Source organism: Pelodiscus sinensis, chromosome 3 (genome assembly GCF_052426305.1).
Source record: "Pelodiscus sinensis isolate ZL-2025 chromosome 3, ASM5242630v1, whole genome shotgun sequence".
Classification (NCBI taxonomy): Eukaryota; Metazoa; Chordata; order Testudines; family Trionychidae; genus Pelodiscus; species Pelodiscus sinensis.
Genome location: NC_143054.1, coordinates 197,128,055 through 197,151,763, shown reverse-complemented (window position 1 = coordinate 197,151,763; position 23,709 = coordinate 197,128,055). Strand labels below are relative to the sequence as shown.

Genomic DNA, 23,709 nt, shown 5'->3' with positions numbered 1-23,709 from the left:
TGGATGCCAGTTCCGACTTACATACAGATTCAACTTAAGAACCTACAGTCCCTATCTTGTATGTAACCCGGGGACTGCCTGTAGAAGCAATACGAAAATTTCTGTCTTATTCTCAACACTTGACAAGCGGCAGCGAGCCCCGCTCACCAGCCGTGTGGTTTGGCATGCTGTGCATGCGCAGACCACGCTACACATGTGCTGATCACGCTGTGTCGCCATGCCAGCTTAAAATCTACTCCCCCCAGGTGAGTAGATTGACTAATTTGTCGAGCCCCGCTTATTCTCTATCCCTTTTTTAATGGCTCCCAACATTTTACTTGCGTTTTTCACTGCTGCTGCACAGTGAGTGAAAGTTTTCAGAGAATTATCGACTTCAAGATCTTTCTCTTGAGTCGTTGTAGTCAAATTAGTCCCCATCATATTGTATATAGTTGGGATTACGTTTTCCAATGTGCATTACTTTACATTTATCAACATGACATTTCATTTGCCGTTTTGTTATCCAATCACTTAGTTTGGTGAGACCTTTTTGAAGCTCTTCACAGTCTGCTTTGGTCTTAACTATCTTGAGCAGTTTGGTATCATCTGCAAATTTTGCCACCTCACTGTTTACCCCTTTCTGGGTTTCCCAACCTATACCTTGTGACCCAAATATGGGTTGCCATTACATTTTAAAAGGTTTGCCAAGTATCTCCCCAGGTGGCTCTGCCCCCCCCCTTCCTCCCTCCATTTTTGAATTGCCGTGGGTCATCAAGTCTTCCTGAATTGTCAAAATGGATCCTGATCTGGAAAAGGTTGGGAACTGCTAGATCATTTATAAATAAGTTGAATAGGATGGGTCCCAAGACCGAACTTTGGGGGACCCACACATGTTACCCCTCTCCACTCGAAAACTGACCATTTATTCCTACCCTTTGTTTCCTGTCTTTTAACCAGTTATCAGTCCACGAAAGGACCTTCCCTCTTATCCCATGACAACTTTCTTTTGAATCAAGTACCAGCCGTGGACATTCACCCAAAATACAGTTCACTGGTTCTAGTCTGACCCAGGGTGGCCGTTCTTACACTATGCAGCTACGGATTTATTTTCTCAAATAAGACCGTAAGAGCTGCTGGAGTTTTAGAAGGCCCACAGGCGTGGCCTCCCACCGAGCAATGGGGCGAGCAGGTTGGCCGCTGTGCCCCGCCCCAGTTGCGCCTGGCCCCGCTGCTGGAACTCATGGCGCAGCATTGGCCACCGCCAGCCCCGGGCCAAGGGGAGCTGCAGTTCTCGGGAAGGCCACCAGGGGGCAGCGCAGAGGAGGCGCTAGGACGAGCTCTCAAACGCGCTGCATGCTGGGAGCGGTAGGCGCCGTGCGGGAAGCGCGCGTTGCATGCTGGGCGATGTAGTCCCAAGGGTGAGGGGAGCTACGGGAGATGGGACCCGCTCACCACTGTGGCCCCGGCCCGGGAGCGCCCTTGCCCCGCCCTCCCAGAGCGCCGCGGAGGTTACCAGGGGCACGCAGCGTCCTGTGGACCCCGCCGGCTCAGCGCTATGAAGAACTGACGCCGCCGCCTCACCCGGGACGCAGCGACTCCGCCGCAGCCGTTGGGAGACGCGCGGCCGCCGCTACCGTGGCAACGACCCGGGTGACGCCGCGCGGGGTGAAAGGTGAAAGGTCAGCGCGGGGTGGAGGCAGGTGGAGCGCACAGCAGCGGCGGCAACATGGCGTCTACGGCGGCCGGGAAGCAGCGAATCCCCAAAGTGGCGAAGGTGCGGGGGGGACAGGACCCAGCGCTAAGGGGGGGTGCCCCCCGGCTGGGGGGGGGGGGGCGAAGGGAGACGGGGGGGGCAGGGAAAGGCGAGGCGGTGCTGGGGGAGGGCACGAGGGTGAGTTCTCGGGGGCCGGGGTGTCTCAGGGAGGGAACTGGGGGCCTGTGACCACGGGGAGGGGCCGCCGGGGGCATGGGGCGATGCCCCAGTGGACCAGGAGGGAGCTGAGGGGGGGGCAGTGAGGAGGGGGGGTCGCTGGCGCGAGCGCTGCTGCAACAGCTTTGGCTCAGTGCCTGGCACAAGCAGCCCGAGCCCAGCTACCAGCTTCACTTGGGGGGGGGGGGAACCACACAATCATGAGGGGCCCCCCCGCACTTCATGGGGGCTGTTGTGAGCCTTGCCGTTCCTGTCCCTGCTCTGCCTGAGTTGGTGCTTTACCACCCCCCGGGAGAGCAGCGATAGTCAATTTTACTTTAAGGGGCTGAATAAGGCAGTGCCCACAGCTTGCCACACCAAAGGGCTTTTCAGGTGTCTGCTCTGTAGCAAGCCTGCTACTGGCAAAGGTTCACCACCTTTCCAGAGTAATATAAACAGAATATTTGTTAGTCTCAAAAAATTAGCCATGCCATGAACAGTAATCTAACAAAATCTTGTAAACAAAATAAGGAAAAACACTAGTGTTATTAAAACATGCAGTTAGGTTTCTATAACTATGAAATTAAAATTAGATGTTAAAGTCACATGGACATCAAATTTCCCTTTCCTACAGCCTGAAATATTGGTACTCGCACTATTCCTCCCTCCCCAGAAAAGTCCTGCAAAGCATGTGGTCAAGCTAGCTATTGAAAGTACATCAATTACAGATCACCCTATGTTGCATAAGCATTTGATTAAAAGCATTCCATCATAAACTGAAATGTAAACACAATAGAACTAAGCTCTGATAAGGAAAAGTTTCTAAATTATATAGATGGCATGATGGTAAAAAAACAGAAAACAAACTGAAGTGCATCTGGCCAATTCCCATCTGTTCTACTCTGTATTTTTCCTCCCCCATCTCTCTACAACACCCATGTACCCAGCCCAATGGTTTTCAACCCATTTACCATTGTGGACAGCATATGTAGCTCTTCTCTATGTAAGGTGAGCCACATCTACACATTTTATATATACTATTTGCGTGGCCCTAAGGATGTCACATAGGCTACAGCTGTGTGCTGATTGGACTGCTAATTAAGAACCAGGGCTCAGCCCATCCTGCCTCCAGCCTCCCTTCTGCTCTTACTGGACTTTTTCCACACACACCCCTGTCCAAGGGGAGGGTGCTGCAGTAGTATCCCTCTGCCTCTCCAGGCAATCTCAGAGGTTTCTTACTCCCCCTCCCATAGTAGGATGTTAAAGGGATGAGAAAGGAGTCATTCCCACTTATAGGGGGCAGGGAAAGAGGGAATGGAGACCTTGAGTTGCAGAGCTTTTTCTTCATCCTCCGCAACTCTCCTGTGAGTAGGGATAGTTCCTCCTGCCTTTCCTCTGAAACTAGGCTAGAGTCCTGAAGGTCAGGGGAATGAGACCCTCTGTGTCTGGAGAAGCTTTGATTGACTGTTTCTGAGGGTATGAAGGAGCAGTTGATGTCCTGTAGCAGGTCAAACAGAAAGCCCTGGTGACAGGGTTAAAGTCTATGAACCACCAATTAAAGAACAGTGTCAAAGAGCCATTCTTTCTCACTCTGGGTCAATGGATATTTAATTTATATGAAGTGAAGCAGCTCCAACAGTTTATATTGAGAGAGACCCATCTGAGAATAGTCAATACCCATGTGGTTTGGGCAATCACCTGGGAGGTGGGTAATCAGATTCAGGTCCCTGCTCTGACTCAGTCAAAGCAGGAACTTGGACTGTAAAAGACCCAAGTTCAATTGACTATCCTGATTATTGGCTTTTCTGATCAAGTGTGGTTTTTTTTAACTGATTCTGATGAGAAATTCTGTCCGTGACCTGAAAAAACTTCCCCAAAAAAATTTCATCAAAAATTATACATTTACGTGAAACGTTTTGGTTTTGATAAATCAACATTTCCAACAAGAAAAAGTATTGAAAAATTCCCACATCGCACTGATATGCATATTCTTAGCCTTATGGGCATGAATAATTATATTGAAGTCAATAAGAATACTCGTGTAGTTAAGTTAGTATATGAGTATTTGCAGGATTGGAGCCTTACTCTGTATTCCAAAAAATGTAAAAACTCTTGGTTTTATGCAGTAGAATCTCAGAATACAGATGTAAGTGACTAGTTGCTTCCCCCACTCCCGCTTGCTGCCTCTATATCAGATGCTATTAAAAACTAGATCTGCCCAGCACAGACTCTGCGGGGAGGCAGAGGCACAGTGAGGAAGATGACACAAGTTTTCCTCATGCTGGTTCCCAGACGCTACAGCTCTGTTTTTAAATGTAGTAAGAGCCACCAAGCTGCTCTTACTAAATTTAAAAAGCAGAGCCGCAGAGAAACCCCTTATCGATTAATTGAGTAGTCAATGGAAATTCCAGGGACTATTCAATTAGCTTCTTAACCGCTTTTTAACATCTCAGAGCTATAAACAGCAGTCACAAATTGACCATTTAACCACACACCTCATTTGGAACTGGAAGTACACAATCAGGCAGCAGCAGAGACCAAATAAAGCAAATACAGTACACTACTATATTGAATGTAAACTACTAAAAAATGGAAAGCAGCATTTCTCCTGCATAATAATGTTTCAAAGATTAAGCCAATGTTCATTTGTAAGTTTTTGAAAGAACTATAATATTTTGTTTAGAATTACGTACAATGGACATTCCACAGGTGTTATATCAGAGGTTCTATTATACTTTACTTTTTTCCCAAGCAGATTATATTTATGTGCTTTGTAGTTGTTTTTGCTCTAATCCAGTCAGTAGTTTGTGTGACATTTTTTCAGAGGCACAGGGTCAACCTGAATTTGGCCCCAATTTAAACTTTCTAAACCCAAACTTTTATAAAACCTGTCATATCAGTAGAATGCTTACTCCATTTTTTAAAAAAAGATCAAATCAAATAATTTTTAAAACAAATGAATATTGTTCTTCAGTTTTGAAATACGATACTGAAAATGTGAAACAAATTAAACAACCAACATGGGGTTTTCATTGTCCAAACTGAGAGGAATGCTAAAAGCAAAGAAAGAACACAAATAATCAAGTTGGACATTAAAAATGTCTGTTTCATAATCCAGGACTATCAGTAACATAGGTTAAAAAAAATTGTCCATGATATTTTTAACTGGTAGTACTCTTTTATTGAGTATCATATTTTCAGCTTTGCACATCATATTATAAAACAAAGTTCCAGATCTATTCTTATATTTAATTTTTTTTCCAAGGTAGGTGGTGACATTTGTCCCAGATATACTTTCATGAATACTCTTCCATGCCTTGTTCCAACATTTTCCATCTTTTGGCACTCCAGACAGAGTTACAGCTTCTGAGTTTATGATGTTTTTATGGGGTGACATGGACACTGTAAGGAACATTTTATATTTGGTGTCTAATAGCAAACTTAGTTCCATTTATTTCTCAGCCAGTCACCAAATTGTACTTCTTTGTTTAGTTCACATAATAAACCATTGGGTCAGCTCACTTTCTGGTTTTGGGTTTTTTTTGTTTATTTTTTAAAGAGATAGAGAAATATAAGAGTATCAAAAACCATTTGTTTTTCTTCTGAAGGTGAAAAACAAAGCACCAGCAGAAGTCCAGATCACAGCAGAACAGCTCTTAAGAGAAGCAAAAGAAAGAGAACTTGAACTTCTTCCACCACCTCCTCAACAGAAGATCACAGATGAAGAAGAGCTAAATGACTACAAGCTTCGAAAAAGGAAGGTAAGTGCACAAGTATCTTGATGCTTCTGTACAGTACTAAGAATCTAGCATATTTATAACTTTACTGAATGTTTTCATTCAATTTCATTTCAATTAATTTCATTCTTCATTAACTTCAAAGAGAGAAAATAGATATTTTGAGATTATAAGGTAAAAATCACAAATAGCTGTTTAAGGGTGGCTTTACCTGTTTCTTTTTTTAAAAAATGCATAATTGTTTTTAAATTTGGATTTAGTAGCATATTGAAACTATAACTTCTTCCATTATGATTTTGTATTGTAAACTATATTTATGCTATTAATGAGTCGATTATTATTTGCTAGAATCATGCGAGGCCATATAAAAAAGGAAGAGTAAAAATCAGCCAGAGGGAGGGAATGATTGCATGTTCATAGTTTCTTCAGTGCTAATTGCAAACAGGGGCTGGGGGTGGGGGCAGTGTGGGAAGTTTCCTCTGCCCTGCCCCCACCCTGCAAGGAGTTTGCAGCACTTAGAAGCATCGTGCGCTCCTGGCAAGGCGGGAGGAGGCTTTATGTGCTCTCCCTCCCCCAGGCCTTGTTTGGCCTGTGGGTGGGGGAGCATGGGAAGTCTCCGCCCACTGCCCTGGGCATGGATGCTTAGCGGGAGGGGGGGAAGGGGCTCCCCCACCACCAGACCAGTCATGGTCTGTGGGTGGGGAAGCCTGGAAGCATCCTGGTCCTGTCCCTTGTGTTTGAGACCCCGCAAATATTACTATTAAAATATCTAAACAAAGGGTTTTAAAAACAATTTTGAAAGCTGTTATAACTGTTAGTCCATCTGCGTTACAGATAGACACAGGATCTTACAAGCTTACAACTTTCCTGTGACCTAACCCAAGATCGCAGAAAGTTGACCGAAGGTACGGAATTCCAGCTACATTATTCCTGTGAACAATGTAGCTGGAGCCAACGTACCTTAGGTTGGGTTACCACCACCAGGAGAGTAGATAGAAGAAACTCTCCCATCAACTTACATTACTCTTCTCATCAGGGATAGAGCACAAGGGTCAACTGCAGAGCAATCTGTGGTTGATTTGGCAAGTCATCTTCACTAGACCCTCTAAATCGGCCACCGGTGGATCGATCTGAAAGCATGGATCCCCACTCTAATGTAGATCTAGCCTTAGGATATCTCTGAATTGTTTAGATCTCAAAGGTATTCTGTTGTAACTTGTGTTTAAACAAATTGTAACACATTTGGAATTTTTAGTCCAATCTACTGCTATCTTGTTTTTAACTTATCAGTAAACATTCTTATAATGGGATCTCTCTGCATAGTGAAATTTCACTTTTAAAAATAAATCCTAACTTTCTTCTTAGACCTTTGAAGATAATATAAGAAAAAACAGGACTGTTATCAGTAACTGGATAAAGTACGCACAATGGGAGGAGAGCCTAAAAGAAATACAAAGGTAATTATGAAGATGAGCATCTTGCTATCAAGAATATGTGCAACTAATACTGCCAGAGTCCTTGAACTGTATCACATACAATGCCACTTGCTTTCCAGGGCTCGTTCCATCTACGAGCGTGCGTTAGATGTGGACTACAGAAATGTTACACTCTGGCTGAAGTATGCAGAGATGGAAATGAAGAACCGCCAGGTTAACCATGCCCGGAATATCTGGGATCGAGCCATCACTACCCTCCCCAGGGTCAATCAATTCTGGTGAGTTTTCAGATAGTAGCGCTCGCTAGTCCACCTCTCATAATAAAAACCATTGATCTTAGTGAAAAAGAAAAATGACCGCATGTGAAAATCCAGCGTTTTCAGCATCTCTGGTGGGTTTTTGTTTGAGATTTCTGCAAGCTAATATTAAAAAGGAGACTCACATTGGAAATATCCCTCCCCCCACTTTTCTTTTCCTTGGGGTTGTAATCTCACCAGCACAATGGGGCTGCTGGACAATTCTGAGATGCAAGTAATGAATACCACCAAAAGGGCTACCTATAAGTAATACATTGGTTAAGTACGTTTCTGAATGATTGTCAATGTTAGGTCTGGTTTGCCTTTTTTAAAGGTACAAATATACCTACATGGAAGAGATGTTGGGGAACGTTGCTGGAGCACGTCAGGTGTTTGAACGCTGGATGGAGTGGCAACCAGAGGAACAAGCCTGGCATTCCTATATTAACTTTGAGCTGAGATACAAGGAGGTGGAGAGGGCACGCACCATTTATGAGAGATATATCCTTTTCAGGACATTGTCTCTTGCACTAATATTCAGATCCACCTTTTGGGTTTCATCGTTATCCATCTGTTCATGCTCATGAATTTGTATGTGACTTTCCTCCGCTTTAATTATAATGTGAGCAACAAATACTGCTGATACCTAGGAATGCACACAGTGGGGAATTCTTTTTTACTGTTGTGAAAGCCAATTAAATGAGAATAAGTGTCCAGGAGGAAGCTTGTAATTTAACATTGCCACAACAGGTGTATATTTTTGGGGAAAGTGCTTACAATGTAAGCACTGTAACCAGCATCAACAAAAAACACCCCAAAATAGTAAATGGTACAAAGCACAGATGTGTTGTATATGAGATTTTAAACGGAAACTTCCAAAGCAAATAGCTGAGGAAGAGGGTCCCTTCTCTCTTTTTAGGTATTCGTCCCTCCTTAATGCTAGAACTACTAAAAGTTTCTCCTCCTCTTCTTATTTTATATTTTTCCCCTTTTTGAATTCACTATCTTTCCTTCCTAAAAACTATAGTGCCTGAATCTGAACCCCACTGTGTTTTGAACACCCATTAATCCCCTTCTACCTCTTGGGAATGTTATTTGCATGATTCATCTTAAACTTGTTCTCATGTGACCCGTGGTCATGTAACCCCTGGGAAGGATGGGATTTGAATTGGAGAACGGTTGCCATTTCCTTAATATTTCCATACTTGTCATTGTGCATCCTGATGTTAAGAACTGGATCAAGTACGCTCGTTTTGAAGAGAAACACAGTTACTGTGCCCATGCAAGAAAAGTGTATGAGAGAGCAGTGGAGTTCTTCGGAGAAGACCATATGAATGAGCATTTGTTTGTGGCCTTTGCAAAATTTGAGGAGAACCAGAAAGAAGTAAGAGCTTCGTAAAGTGTATTGAACTAATATAAAAATGCATATTGTTGCATGTGGTCCTCTGGGCCATTCAGACTTCTTTTTGGCTGTAGTTTTCTAAGCATCTTGACTGAGCTCATATTAGGGATGTTAAACCTTAGGTTTAGCCGATTAAGCAGGATCCCACTCCTCTCCCTGCCCCATGCGCGGGGCTCGCAGCAAAAGCCAGCAGCCCCAAGTGCGGGGGAGAGATGGGCAGTGGAAGCTGGCTTCTACTCCTGGCTCCCCCAGGGCTGGAGCAGCACTCCACCTACAGTGGGCCACAGGAAGGAGGTTGCTCCCAGGGACTAGTTAACCGGTGCCCGGTCTCACCCCTAGCTCATATTACTTGTGCTCAGAATGTAGTAATGCAGCTGTTTTATTTGTGCCTTTTGTGGATATCAAGGGAAACTTATTCTTCTTATAACTTGAGGAAGACACATTGCTTGCCTTCAAGAGACTTGGACTCTGATCCAGCAAACATTTATGCACATGAACTAATGGGATTAACTCAGTGGGAATACTCACGTGTAAATTTCTGCAAGATTATGGCTAGAGCCCCCAAAATGCATATGTGTATCAGCAGACCATGTTTATGGATTGGATGCAGATATACATTTCATATACGTGCAAGGCTCCAATCATGGCCTAAGTTTGTCTTTTTACCCAATATGTGAGCAACTAGCAGTAAATGGTCTGTTAATTATAAAAAATTAGCTATGTTTCATCAAATAACCTACCTGGGAATGCATGGAGCATTACTAACAATACACTAGAAACATCCTTCGAAGTTAAAACATAACACAGAACAATCCACCCTCTTAAGAAGTTTAAATAAGAAAGAGAAAAGGAAGGGTGGGGGCCAATATAGGGAAAACATATGATCCAATTTGTTATTTACTATATATTTCTGAGAGTTTGTTTGATCAGCAACTCCTCTTAAAACAGTGAGAGCTCGGACCATCAAATTAGGCAAGCAGCTTCCTCTTAAAGCAGCATTTCTCAAACTGTGGGTCACGACCCCCAGGGGGGTCGCAACCAACTTACAAGGGGGTCGCAGCTGGATCCAGGTTTTTTTCTTGGAAACATTTGTCTCCTCCTGCGGGCTCTGTCCAGTTAAAAAAAAAAAAAAAAACCCCATGAAATACCAGACGGAAGCCTGGCAGGGACAATTTTCCCCTGCCTCGTCTGGAAGGGGTAGGGGAGTGAGGAGCGCTGCAGAGTCTAGGGAAGGGGGGACAGGCGGGGTCAGTTGTCGGGCACCATGCTAGGGGGGCGCCAGGCTGGGTGGGAGTGGAGTGCACGCTGCTCTGGTCAGCATGAGCAGCAGAGACCGGCAGCTGGCCACGTGATGCCTCCCCTATAAGCTGCGAGCTGAGGCAGCCAGGCTGGGCGGCAGGAGCAGCCACTTTAAAAGTAAGAGTGTTCCTCCGTGCCTGGCTCTGCGGAGGGGAGAGATTTGATTTGAGCGGGGCTCCCCACGCTGAGGATGCCTGCCTCAGGGGGAGGGGGGATTGCACTGGGATGGTGAGGTGCTGGGGGGTCCTGCCTCAGGGGGAGTGCACTGGGATGGGGGGCGCTAGGGGGGCCTAGCTCTGAGGCAGGGGTGAGTGCATTGGGATGGGATGGGTGCATTGGTGGTTAGTATGCAGTCCCAAACTGGACAAAATGGTGCAACTTTGGCTTCCGCCCCCTCTTTTTTTGCTTAACAACTTTGGTAAGGGTGGGGGGGGGTCACACAATTCATGTAGCATTTTAGGGGGTTGCGGTATCACAAAGTTCGAGAACCCCTGTCTTAAAGCAATGTTAAGGGTTTGGTTATGCCAGGAAAATGGGATATGCCTAGTATGGGATAGCTTCTCACAAAACCCAACCAAAAAGAGACAGAATCATCAAATCACCTACAGTCCTCAAAACTGACATAACTGAGCGAATGTTGAAAGAGACTGAACCAAGTTGAGCCAGAAAAATAGGATGAACCTGGAAAAGGATTGCTTTTCAATAAGCCCTACGGAATAGAGTTAAAACAGAGAAATTTGGAGTAGTGCTCTGTTTTGGCGCAGCTAAATCAGTGAGTAAGGTTTGAAAACTAGAAGAAAATGTTATTGGAAACCAAACTGATGGATAGCCTTTTTGGTTGAAACATAGCAAATGATAAGAGTTTATAGGGATGAAGAAAAGATACACTTGATGGAATTCCCATTAAAAAAATACTAACAAAAAAAATCAAACAAATTTTAACAATCACTTTTGCTCCTTTCTTTGATCGTAATGCCATGATGTGGGGTAGAAGGCAAGTCATATTTCAGCTTAATTGATAGTACTAATACAATTATTCAAAGTGTTGTTCCTCATTCAGCCCTCATGAAAGAATGCATGTTAGCCCTGTGATTTTAAAAAAAGGCAAAACCTTTCTATTTAAAAGGTGTTATGTGCTCAGTTAGGGTATGTCTACATAGCAGCATTACTTCGGAATAACTGACGTGATTTCAAAATAACAGAAAGTGTGTCTCTATGCAGCAAGCCATTATTTCGAAATAATGTTGGGATGGAGGATTTCTTATTCCCACTCCTGTAATCCTCATTTCACAAGGGAAATCGAAGTAAGAGTGTTCTTCCTTCGACTTCCTGCTGTGTAGACAGCACCAAAAGCCGAATTACGCTATTTCGACTTCAGCTACACAATTGACGTAGCTGAATTGCGTATCTTAATTCAACTTTTTCTCTGCAGTGTAGATGCGCCCTTAGAGGTTGAATGTCTGTTTCCTTTAGCACATTAATCTACTACTAGCTATGAATTAAGGGGAGCAAAATAAAGATGTTTTTGTAAAATGTAGCACAGGTCACCTTAATTTGTCATGTGTTAATGGTTTCAGTTTGAGAGGGTGAGAGTGATCTATAAATACGCCCTGGATAGAATTCCAAAACAGGAGGCCCAAGAACTCTTCAAAAACTACACCATCTTTGAAAAGAAGTTTGGAGACAGAAGAGGCATTGAAGATATTATTGTCAGCAAGAGGAGATTTCAGTACGAAGAGGAAGTGAAAGTAAGTGTTGATCTAGAGGCTTACAGATGTGTAACATTCTTAGGTACCCATTCCACTCTCCAGTGCCGAATGAGGTTCTACTGCTTTTGAGGCATTGCTTTTAAAGGACATGTGTGGTCATATAAAATAATTTAATTTTTAGTTTAATCGTAACCTATCTGCAAATGATGCAATAATTGATCTGGAGCGCCTCATATCACATGTAAAAGGTCTGGCTGTTGGATTTAATGGGAACTGGGCTATAGGGGGATACATTTCCATTGAGTGGGATAGATTCAGTTCCACTACATGAATTTCAGTAAGTGTAACAAAACTAATCTAATCTTGGGTTTGTTTTGTTTCAGATTTTTTTAAATGGTTAGGATTGAACACTGGCTTTAAATACAGCATTTGATTTGTCTTGCTGATTGTCAAACCTGCCAACTCTTTCCCTCTCATCTAGAAACTTAAACATTCTGGGTATTTATCTGATTTGGAGTCTACAGCTTTATGGTAACATCAGAGTTTGGGCTGTAAATGTGACATATTCCAAAATTGCCTGCTAGGATATGGATTATTAATCTTTTCTTTGTCTCCCATGGTATTGCCAAGAAATCGATGCAGCAGAGGAAGAATTGCATTTTCAAATTTCTAAGTAGAAATGTTGAGGGAGGGATTGAAATTAGTGTTTTAATTGTCTTCCCCACTTCTCTTAGTTGCTGTAATACCACTCGATAACCCTTGTAGTCAAATAAAATTAAAACCAGGATTGTGTTCTTTTGGAACATTTACTGTATTGGCAAATTGCACTAAAGTCAGTTATGAGATTTAAGTTGAGTTCATATACTTGACCACAGATTTGTAGAAAGTATCTTAGTTTTGTTTAAATAAGGGTACGTCTAGACTACATGCCTCTGTCGTCAGAGGCATGTAGATTAGGCTACCAGACATTGTAAAATGAAGCGGCGATTTAAATAATCGCCGCTTCATTTAAATTTACATGGCTGCAGCGCTGAGCCGACAAACAGCTGATCAGCTGTTTGTCGGCTCAGCGCGATAGTCTGGACGCGCGGGTGTCAACATCAAAGGCATTTGTCGACCACCCAGGTATGCCTCCTGGGATGAGGTATACCTGGGTGGTCGACAAATACCTTTGATGTCGACACCCGCGCGTCCAGACTATCGCGCTGAGCTGACAAACAGCTGTTTGTTGGCTCAGCGCGGCAGCCATGTAAATTTAAATGAAGCGGCGATTATTTAAATCGCCGCTTCATTTTCCTATGTCTGATAGCCTAATCTACATGCCTCTGGCGACAGAGGCATGTAGTCTAGACGTACCCTAAGTTTGTGCGGTGGTGGAAAATCTGGCATGCCCAGAATTGCTGAAACCATACAATGGTGACAATACTTTTCAGGCTCTAGTTTGTTCATTTGAACCCTCATGAATATCTCCTCAGGTAAAATCTGTAGAAATGCCTTAATGACTTAGACACTTGAACATTTTTACTGTTCATTAATATTTCAGTGGTTAATTTTCAAAAAATACCCTAGATGTATACATTTACAGAATTACACTATTCTGCTTTAAACTATAGGGAGAGAAATGTGTTGTTGTTGTATTACTGAAATGGTTTCCGATTCCTTTCTGGAAGGCTAATCCCCACAATTACGATGCATGGTTTGATTACTTACGATTGGTTGAAAGTGATGCAGATCCTGATACAGTACGTGAAGTTTATGAAAGAGCCATTGCCAATGTTCCACCAATTCAAGAGAAGAGACACTGGAAGAGATATATATATATCTGGATCAACTATGCATTGTATGAGGAACTGGAGGCAAAGGTAAAACCACGAGTCTTCTCTTTTCTCCCCATCTGTCTTTGACCTGCTGAGTAAGTTGCTGTCTGGTTCTGAGATTTTTATTATTAAATAAGCAAAATCTACTAACACACATTTTATTTGAGAAACTGAAATGGGGTTTGGTTTTCTAGACAGAGTTATTTTTCTCTGGAAAATTTAACTGTCTCCTTCTCATAGACCTTTAAATCATATGCTTATCTCTGGTAATGTGCCATAAATTGAATAGCGATTTTGCAGAAGTACCCTGGATAGTTGCTAATGGCACATCCTCCAACGTTTTCCCCAATCCATACTGATAAGTTTATTGATGCAGAAAAGTAGAACCAAGCCACCTGAGACTTTACTAAGTTACCCATGGCAGTCTGTTGTCTGAACTCACGTAGCGTTTTCAAATTCAGTAAAACTCTTTACTTTTATATAGGGAATGTCTGAATTCCTCCTTCTGGCCTCAGGAGGCTTTGCGGAAATGGAATAAGTTCCCACTGGAGATAGAACCTCCTTTTTCCACGTTTAAAGCAATAAAAATTGATTATAAAGTTTTATTCAGTATGATCTCACAGCATCTTAGCTGCTTTGTGTTGTCAGAGAGAGAAAAGCTATTCTTCTACAAAAACAATCCCATTATGTGGGCAAAAGGTCTGTAACCATGACCATAGTACTTTGGCTTAAAAAGCGGTCTGTACTCTTTATTATAAAATGAAATCTTGAAGGGCCAGCTTTTTAGATTGAACATACAAATAGATGGGCAAGTTGTTTGTGTAAAAAGGTAGTTTAGCTTGCACAGTTCTAAACATTTAGCATTAAACATACTCCTCCAAAAATTCCTTTGTTTCAGAGTTTAGTTTATTAAACCAAGATTTCATTAGAGCTATGCAATAGCCTTTGTATTGACTAGACTATTTAGCCCACCTTACTTTTCCTTCTAGGATCCAGAACGAACCAGACAGGTTTATCAAGCATGTGTGGAACTCATTCCCCACAAAAAGGTATGGCTTTTCTTATGGGTCTTGCATAAAACTCTGACTGGCTTAAAACACACATGCAGAATATTGAATGTCCATGTCTACGTGCTCATCCTTGGTAACAAGATCAGTTTAGCTGGTTCCCTCTCAATCAACTGGGGAGGCAGGACTCCTAAGGTATGTCTAGCCTACATGCCTCTGCCGACAGAGGCATGTAAAATAGGCTACCTGACATAGTCAATGAAGCGGGGATTTAAATATCTCCGGCTTCATTAAAATAAAAATGTCCGCCACGCTGTGCCGGCTCAGCTGACCTTCAGCACAGCACGCGAGTCAAGACATGGATCCAGTCGACAAAGGAAGCCTTTGTTGACCACTCCTGTAAACCTCGTTCAACAAGGCATGAGGAAGCAGTTGACAAAGGCTTCCCCTGTTGACCGATCCGCATCTTGACTTGTGCGCTGTGCCGACGATCAGCTGAGCTGGCACAGCGCAGCGGCCATTTTTATTGTAATGAAGCCGGGGATATTTAAATCCCCCCTTCATTGACTATGTCGGGTAGCCTGTTTTACATGCCTCTGTCGGCAGAGGCATGTAGTCTAGACATACCCCTATAGGCCCACAGAAGCATAGACATACCAGTCTTTCTTCTGGAATGTGACAGAGGAGGTTACCCCGGATTTTGATTAGGTTCCTTTCCAGCAGTAGATATAAAAACTGCTTTCCTCTTTGCTACACTGTTTTTGGCTCTAATGAATTTGAGTATAGTCCCTTATTTAAAAATTATTTTAATCAGTACATAATACCTAAATGGGCATTATAGACATCTGGTTGGTGTTTATGGTGTATGAATAACAGCAGGCCAAATGGGCTACTTAAATGTCCCAATGTAGGGATTGTACTCATTGAGGTATTTTTCGGTTCCTTTTTCAGAACATTGTTTACACATTGATAACTGTAACAAGCTGAAATAAAGTAAAGTCTGTCATATTAATGATTTGCTTAATATTGTCCCCAGGCAAGCCTTATTTCCTCATTTAATTAAAAGAAAATTTTAAAGTTGCTTCTACTGAAATAAAGAGAAGATGCTATTCTGCTTCAAAAAACAGAAACTTGTGACTTAGTGAAAATGCCAATGTAGGTTTTGTTTTTCTTTTCATTTAAATCAGGCTTAATGTTACAGGTCAAGAAAAATCTTTCATGGATTAGCCTGGTTCACTTGGAGTCAAGCCTTTTTTATTATTATTATTTTTATCTTCTTTCTTCCAAATACAGATGGTATTAACTAGATTTGTTTTGTTACAAGAAATGAATTTTAGTTTTTGTGTATATGGCTGCTGGAAACAATTCTGTGACATATTTCCTTTTAATTTATGGCATTGTCCTAATCTATGCAGTCCATTCATTTCTTAAAGATACATCTCAAATGCCTTAATTTGCAAACTATAGCATTTTGCTTCCTGAGGGAAAACAATTTCTGCCAGTCACTGTCATGGGTTCACTTACCAGTTGGCCATCGCGGGAATTACCTTTGCTACCCATCGTGTCCTGCCCATAGACATCACTGCCTGATGACCCTCTTCAGTCCAAGCATTGTAGCATCCTCTTCATGATTTGGCCCCCGGCCAGGCATGCAGCTCCTATTGCTCCCACTGGTCTATGCCAGCATTTTCTCTGTCCAAGATGCCACAGGTCTCTCAGCCTGCTAGAGACAGTGCTTACTTCTTGAGCTCCAAGCACCAACTGAATCTGCTTTGCCCTGCAGCTCCCTTTCATGTGAGCCCATGGGCCCTGATTGGCTGTCCTCATACAGCCTGCCTTTAATTGGCTGCTTCCCCCACAGTCTAGTCTCCCTAGGCCTCTAACTGCTTCTCTGCCAGTGCAGGGTGAATGCCCATCATAGTTACGAATAAAATCGCTCTCTTATGAAAATTGTTTGTGTAACATTCGCCTGTTCAGCAGAAGAATAATGTTCATTCAAATAAGACCATCTGTGCAGTTACAGTAATATTACTTAACTCTACACAGCCAGTAAAAAAGGGAAAGAATTACTGAAACTACATTGTTAGCATTATTTGCTCAGAATCTAAGCCAAATGTGTTTTGATCTTTTTCTTCCAGTTTACATTTGCCAAAATATGGCTGTTGTATGCCCAGTTTGAAATAAGACAGAAAAATCTTCCATTTGCCAGAAGAGCTTTGGTAAGTAAAGAAAGATGAGGTTAATTGGTGAATTGTCTTTTTAGGAAATTAAAAATTTTAGGGGTAAGAGACTTGGAAGAACTTTGAAAAAAGTCTCTTTACAACTCATCTGAGCAAATCAAAATGTCTACCCCATGTCTGAGACCTGCGCATGTCCAATGTATGCTGTCGTATTTGAAAGAGAAGCATGGCTTTGGTTAGAGTTTTGGATAAGAGCTGGAAGTAATGGAGTTCCACTTGTTTCAGCTGGACAGTACTCAACTGAGAAGCCAAAGAATCAGCTTTCCATGCTAATTGGTACTTGGATTGAAAACATTTAAAAACTACCCTTGAACTGTGAGAGCTCCCAGCATCCAGGTAATAGGACTTGTCTCCCGAGACCTTTGAGTGCAAAGACCAGAGTGCTAGCTAAAGCCATCCTGCAGGCTGCAGACAGTCTCTCGTCTGGCCCTTGCATGGAATTTAGGTACACATTAGTGACTCTCCAAAGATGGAGTTGGCTTTGACAGACGACCCCTTTAAATGACAATCTCTCCCCTTCTCTCCATTCATGGTTTTCCATTAGGTTTGGTTAAAGGCTGTGTGGAGACACCTGTTTCCTTGTGGATAAGCCAGATCAGGGTTGCTGTGTTTCAGAGTGGCAGAGCAGGGTTTGGGAGTATGAATGTCCTCACTGGCTGAAAGTGCGCCAGCTTGATCGCTGAAATACTGGGGGAGCTTTGCCTCCTGAGCTGGACTCTTGCCCTTGGCTGGTCAAATGAAACAGAGGGTTAAGTCCATTGTGAAGTTAATGTCTCCCTGCAGGAGGACAGTCTGCCATCTGTGCTGCTGCTAGCGTTTTGGTCAATGCCATCTCTTCTCACTGGCCCACTCACCAATTATCACTCCTTCCCATATGGAGATGGGTGAGTCAGTAGGTTCTAAAGCGGTGGTTGTGGTCCCATTTAGAAATCTTAGGTTTCCTTCATCTTTTCAGAAACCTGGTTTTGAGTTGGGTGTATTAAGGAAACTGTGCTTAGTTCCTCAATTGAAGATTTCTCACTGGCTCCCCTTGAATAGTACTGGCCACCAGCTTGTGTTCATACAATGTAGTCCCTGTCTGGCCTTGACTTTGCAGCTCAGATCCAGCCTGTTCTTACTTGAAACACAGTCCCAAAAGGACATAATCACGCTTCTGTCCAGAGAGCTCTTCTATGAGGTATATTGCAAGGTTCTGTTCAGGCACACCTGTCCACAGTCAACATGCATGAGGCCATGTGGAGAGAGAGGCTCCTGCTTTGGAGCTGTCATCAGCATGCAGACTGTTCTGCCTCATTTTCATTGGACCCATATGGTGTGGGCTCTTTGCTTCCCCAATATTTGAGAGAAATCGGGAAATTGGCTGGAGCTTAATCTGGCTAAGATAAAGGTAAAGGGAGGAGAAAGAGAGGCAAGAATTGAGTGGGTGCAGCATGGTTGTGCGTGTTGAAACTGGTGACTTGATGGGTAGGTAATACATGTAAATGGAATGCTTATGCTAGCTTGACTGATGGCTTCCTTGATTATGTTGATAGGCAATACATGTGTGTCAGACACCAACTGTAAGGAAGGTTTTGTGGGAGACTACATGGAGTGGGTTGAGTTTGCCTGTGAGCTAATGTAACTGACTCTTTAAACAAAAGATTTAGATACCGTGCTTTTTAATCAAGATTTGTATATTCTTTCATTGCCCTCCTCAGAAGCGACTCAAAGGGGTGTGAGTTTTGTTTTTCCAACATCACAGCTGCAATGCAGGAGACAGAGCACTTCTCTTATCCTAGTCCTCAAGCATTCCCATGTGAACCTGTTTAGTCTGAAAGGCTGTCAGACTATGAAGCACAGAATGTTAGCTGTTATACCTGTTTCCAGCTGAATTAAAAGGAACTAAAACACCTTGGCTGCGTCTAGACTGGCATGATTTTCTGCAACTGCTTTTAATGGAAAAGTTTTTCCGTTAAAAGCATTTGCGGAAAAGAACGTCTAGATTGGCACGGATGCTTTTGCGCAAAAGCACTTTTTGTGGAAAAGCGTCCGTGCCAATCTAGACGTGGTTTTGTGCAAGAAAGCCCCGATCGCCATTTTCGCCATCAGGGCTTTTTTGCACAAAACAGTTTTTACCTGTCTACACTGGCCCTCTTGCGCAAAAGCATTTGTGCAAGAGGGCTTTTCCTGAGCGGGCGCATCATAGTATTTCTGCAAGAACACTGACAATCTTACATTAGATTGTCAGTGTTCTTGCGCAAATTCAAGCGGCCAGTGTAGACAGCTGGCAAGTTTTTCCGCAAAAGCAGCTGCTTTTGCGGAAAAACTTGCCAGTCTAGACACAGCCCTTCAGTCCTTTTCTAAGCTTACTTGTCCTGAAGGCAGCTGAGGGTTGTGCAATTTAGTGTGAGGGGAGGAGGTCCCTGAGACAGTATTTATTAATATGTGATTCACACTATCAATATATTTGTAGACTCCTTACCTGGAGGATTGTGGCTGGAGCCAGAAGATGAAGAACTGATGTGTGTGAGCTCATTGTTGAGTGATGAAGCCGCATGGAGAAACATGATAAACTTAAACACTATCTGAAACAAGTTACAGTTTTTCTGGCATCAGAGCATTTAGATACTTTGCACATTAGTATTGTAATGGTCTGGTTGAGCTAGGACTAGTTATATTTCAGACTAATCCTGGCTGAAATTAGTCACTCAAAAGTTGAATATAAAGGCTAGTACTGAACAGTAAAAAAGCATTGAAAAAAGCATTTTAGACAAGTATTGATTTTTTTTACTTTATAGGGAACGTCCATTGGTAAATGTCCAAAGTACAAATTGTTTAAAGGTTACATTGAACTGGAGCTACAGCTGCGGGAGTTTGATCGCTGCAGGAAGCTGTATGAAAAATTCCTAGAGTTTGCACCTGAAAACTGCACATCATGGATTAAATTTGCCGAGTTAGAGACCATCCTTGGTGATACTGACAGAGCTCGGGCAATATATGAATTGGCGATTGGCCAACCTCGGTTAGACATGCCAGAGGTAAGGGGGTAAATGAACTCTGAAGTAGCCTGTTCCTCAACACGCTCTGCCTGGTTAGAAAAGAATCAACTGATCTGCTAATAGGAATATAGGTATGTTCCATTGTGAAAAGTCCTGAGGCCCATCTAATCCAGCATTCTGTTCCTGACAGTGGACAGCTGCATCTTCAGCACGTGGTATGTAAGTCCACCATAGACAACAGTGGAGTAACATGCCTAAGGGAATATTTTCCTAATCCTAAATAATTAGCAATTTGCTTGTGACTAATAGCATGAGGGCTGACACTGTTTATATCTCATCCTAGCTAGTATATAATTGGGTCTTTGTCTAATTATTTTCTGATTTTTGTCTCAGTAACTTGTGGCTGTAAATTCTAAAGTTTAACTATGTATTGTTCTTTTTTCAAAAATGTATTGTCTGAGGCCTTATCTTCACTTACCGGATAATCAGGTCTCCAGTGATTGATCTTCTGGGGTTTGATTTAGCTGGTTTAGTAAAGACTCATTAAAATCAAATGCTGTGGGCACCCTGTCAACCACAGTTACTCTTCACAACAGCCAGGAGTAAGGGAACTTGACAGGAGTGTTTCTCCCATTGACTTCCCGCAAAAAAAAAAAAAAACCCACACGATGAACGTTACGTCAACTCCAGCTATGCAATTCACGTAGCTGGAGTTTTCCATCTTGTATTCATTTTCTCTGCCAGTGTAGACTTGGCCTCAGCATCAGATGGGCTTGCTAGTCAAGGCAGATTTTTGTTATGCATGTGTGTAATTTTTATGTATAATGTGAAAGAGATAATTTACAAGTTTAGATGCTTTGGACACTACTACTCAGCTGCCTTCTGTTGCTTAAAACATAATGGCTTTTCTGAGGCTGCACTCACGTTTGTAGTTTCCTCCTTATATAGCTTCTAGGACATGCCCGTTCATTTCCCCAGTTTCTCTACTCATGGGCTTAAACTATTGTTTGTAAGATATTTCCCTTCCTTCCTGACTATTCATACCTAGTGTGTTTGGTCTCTCCAGTTGCAGTTACCTCACGTTAATTACCGCAGTGGCAAATTCTCTCCCCCACTTATTTCCACTGCTCACCGTCACTTTGGACAACTGGGGAAATGGTGTCTTGTCAAGCAACTTACTGCCCACAGGTCTCATTATTAAATTGTTCCATCTAACTGTAAGCAGTTCACAAATCCAAGTTTTGCCTTAGTGCAGAAATCTCCTCCCCCATTTGATCTTTTACTTCAATGTCTGCCATATCAAAGGTGGCTTTCCAGCATCCTCTCTTCAAACTGTCCAAAAGCAGAGCATCAAATGGTATATTCTGCCTCATTGTTAATGTCTGTCCATTGTTTTTCTGGCTCTGAAATCCTTTTCAGCCTCTCTTCATCTAAATTCTAATGATCAGATGTCATCTCTCTTGGAAGCCCAATGTTTCATTATGTCCAGAACAAGTTATTGACTCACTTGGTGGTGGTAGTGGCCATTGGCCTGTTATCCTTATCTAGAGCTAGAGCTTAGAGGTGCGGTTATGTTTGTCAGTAATATCTACTACTGCCATAATGTTGAAAATTAGTTGGCCAACTTTCTGTTCAGTAACCTCTATAATTTCTTAAGACTTATACTGTGAAGTGAACAATCATAAACTTCAAGAGTTTTGAACTTAGATTGACCCATTCTCTCTCAGGTTCTCTGGAAATCCTACATTGACTTTGAAATTGAGCAAGAAGAGTATGAGAAAACAAGAAACCTATACCGCAGGTTGCTACAGCGGACACAGCATGTCAAGGTAATGATTGTGTTCTCACAAATGATCATGTGTTTGAGATGCCAGTGTCAGAATGCTACTTATGGGGAATGTCTCTCTCCGCTACTTCAGCGGTATGGCATTTTAAAGTTAAATATCAACATTATTCTGTGGGGACCTTCGTGACTCAGGACACAAGTAAAGGGAAAAAGTTAGTCACTGTTCAAAGACATATAGAGCGAAGAGATCCATAAGGCCATCTACATATCAGAAAAGGATCACTCTGCAGAGGTTCTGGGTTATTAGGATTTATGGAGACAACACTGCTTCCTACCCCAGATTTCCTGAGCTTCCCACTTTTGGAAAATCACCATAATTTTATAATGGCTATAAAATTAATTAAAAAAAAAAACAACCCTAAATCTGTTCTGCAGAGCATGTCTATTCTTCTGAGCAGCCAGGCCTCTTTAACTACAAAAATGGCAGCTGCTATGACAAACAACCAGACTTAGCAATGTGATTTAGATCTATGATTTGACTAAAATCAGCCAGGTTTATTATGACCAAATGTAATTGCCACCAGCTGGCTAAGTGGCTTACAAAAGGTGAATCGGGAGTGTTAATTCAGTATGTTATGGTTAGGCTACAAAAAATGGCAGAAAACAGAGACCCCAAATATAGAGTGAATAAAGAAAGATGCTTGTCTTCCACCTCTAATGATGCGGGGGGGGGGGTCTCTAAAATGGGGTTTAAGGCAAGATTTCTACAACACAGACCTTCAGTCCTGTTCAAACTGTTTACCTGTTTAAAAGAGGTATCGACATATTCTTTAGTACTAAAATGGGTCCTCTACTAAATATTACTCAGACACGAGTTTCATCTGGCTGGTTGTTTTAGTCCTGTGCACTGCACAGGTAGTTCCAGCTTGGCCACAGCCCCCTGGTTTTTATTTTAATTATATTTTCACAATGGAAGTTTTATTAGGTTTTGCTCTGCTTTTCCCCTAGGTATGGATCAGTTTTGCTCAGTTTGAACTTTCTGCAGGAAAAGAGGAAAGTTTGTTAAAATGCAGACAAGTATATGAAGAGGCTAATAAAACAATGCGAAACTGTGAAGAGAAGGAGGAGAGACTTATGCTTTTGGAATCCTGGAGAAACTTTGAAGAGGAATTTGGAACAGAGAGCAATAAAGAGAGAGTAGATAAACTTATGCCAGAAAAAGTCAAGAAGAGGAGAAAATTGCAGGCTGAAGATGGGGTAAGAATAAAGGCTGGGAAAATAACTTTCTATGATTGTAGGTGGCATGTTGTTTGGATACAATACATTATTATAATACAGAATTTAATTTAGTAGAACTATATGCATGGTGTTATTCCTGAGAATAAAGCTAAGGAAGTATATTCAGATCTCTCGTCTGCATGCACGCTCCCTTTTAATTACATGTAAGAGAAGTGACAACATTGACTGGCAGTGGACTCCAGGGCCCACTGATTCCTTAGCACCATGCTTGCTTGTTAGAGAGGAGTATTCCTGGAACTTACATTAATGTTTAGCTCACTGTGAAAGCAAGTGTGGGGTTCAGACCAAAACTAACCTCGGACTTATACTTTTCTTTTTCTAGTCCGATGCTGGCTGGGAGGAATACTATGATTATATCTTTCCAGAAGATGCTGCCAACCAGCCCAATCTCAAACTGCTTGCTATGGCTAAACTTTGGAAGAAACAGCAACAAGAAAATGAGGCTGAAGAGATGGATCCAGACAAGGACATTGATGAGAGTGAATCCTAGTACTTCATGTAGCTCCTCCTCCTCACCCCTTTATATTCAATTTTTGTACAGCGCGATTGACAGAATAAATGTATTTCGGTAACTTTTTAATACTGTTCTCTTGTTTTAGAAGAGCCCCAAGTATGTGATCCCTTTCTTACAAAAATCAGTATGAAGCTCAGCTAACAGTCTCTGATGACAGTAGCTGGAAACAGACCACACAATCTAATTGGTTTTCTAAGACTTCTACAGTGGGACTTCACATACTTTCATTACATGCCAGTCTGCATGTTTCACTTACAGTGGTGGTCAAGTGTTAATTTTTCGGTAACAGGCAAGTTGAGTT

At 42.3% G+C, this 23,709-nt stretch overlaps 2 protein-coding genes across 4 annotated transcripts in view; one reads left to right on the top strand and one right to left on the bottom strand.

The window, feature by feature from the left end:
• The window catches only part of CFAP61 (cilia and flagella associated protein 61), a 200,056-nt gene extending 198,421 nt beyond the window's left edge, over positions 1 to 1,635 (bottom strand). The window contains exon 1 of one of the 3 annotated variants that reach the window (XM_075925782.2): positions 1,561 to 1,635. The gene's annotated coding sequence lies outside the window, so the exon portion shown is untranslated. Of the gene's footprint in view, positions 1 to 1,431 lie in introns of all 3 variants that reach the window. The other 2 variants (XM_075925780.2, XM_075925781.2) reach the window with 2 other exon arrangements.
• On the top strand, positions 1,537 to 23,474 carry CRNKL1 (crooked neck pre-mRNA splicing factor 1). Its single transcript, XM_075925786.2, has 14 exons — positions 1,537 to 1,753; positions 5,497 to 5,649; positions 6,991 to 7,082; positions 7,181 to 7,339; positions 7,692 to 7,858; positions 8,563 to 8,741; positions 11,636 to 11,806; positions 13,438 to 13,629; positions 14,574 to 14,633; positions 16,730 to 16,810; positions 19,609 to 19,848; positions 21,537 to 21,638; positions 22,604 to 22,852; positions 23,217 to 23,474. The coding sequence occupies exons 1-14, from the start codon at positions 1,706 to 1,708 to the stop codon at positions 23,382 to 23,384; spliced, it is 2,061 nt and encodes a 686-aa protein (XP_075781901.2). The 5' UTR covers positions 1,537 to 1,705; the 3' UTR covers positions 23,385 to 23,474.
• The last annotated feature ends 235 nt before the right edge of the window (positions 23,475 to 23,709 follow it).

Bases quoted from the DNA above. Each gene is read 5' to 3' on its own strand.
- CRNKL1 (XM_075925786.2), top strand. From the start codon at position 1,706: ATGGCGTCTACGGCGGCCGGGAAGCAGCGAATCCCCAAAGTGGCGAAG. The intron at 7,340-7,691 runs GTGAGTTTTCAG...CCTTTTTTAAAG, and splicing joins CCCAGGGTCAATCAATTCTG to GTACAAATATACCTACATGG. The intron at 21,639-22,603 runs GTAATGATTGTG...CTTTTCCCCTAG, and splicing joins AGCGGACACAGCATGTCAAG to GTATGGATCAGTTTTGCTCA.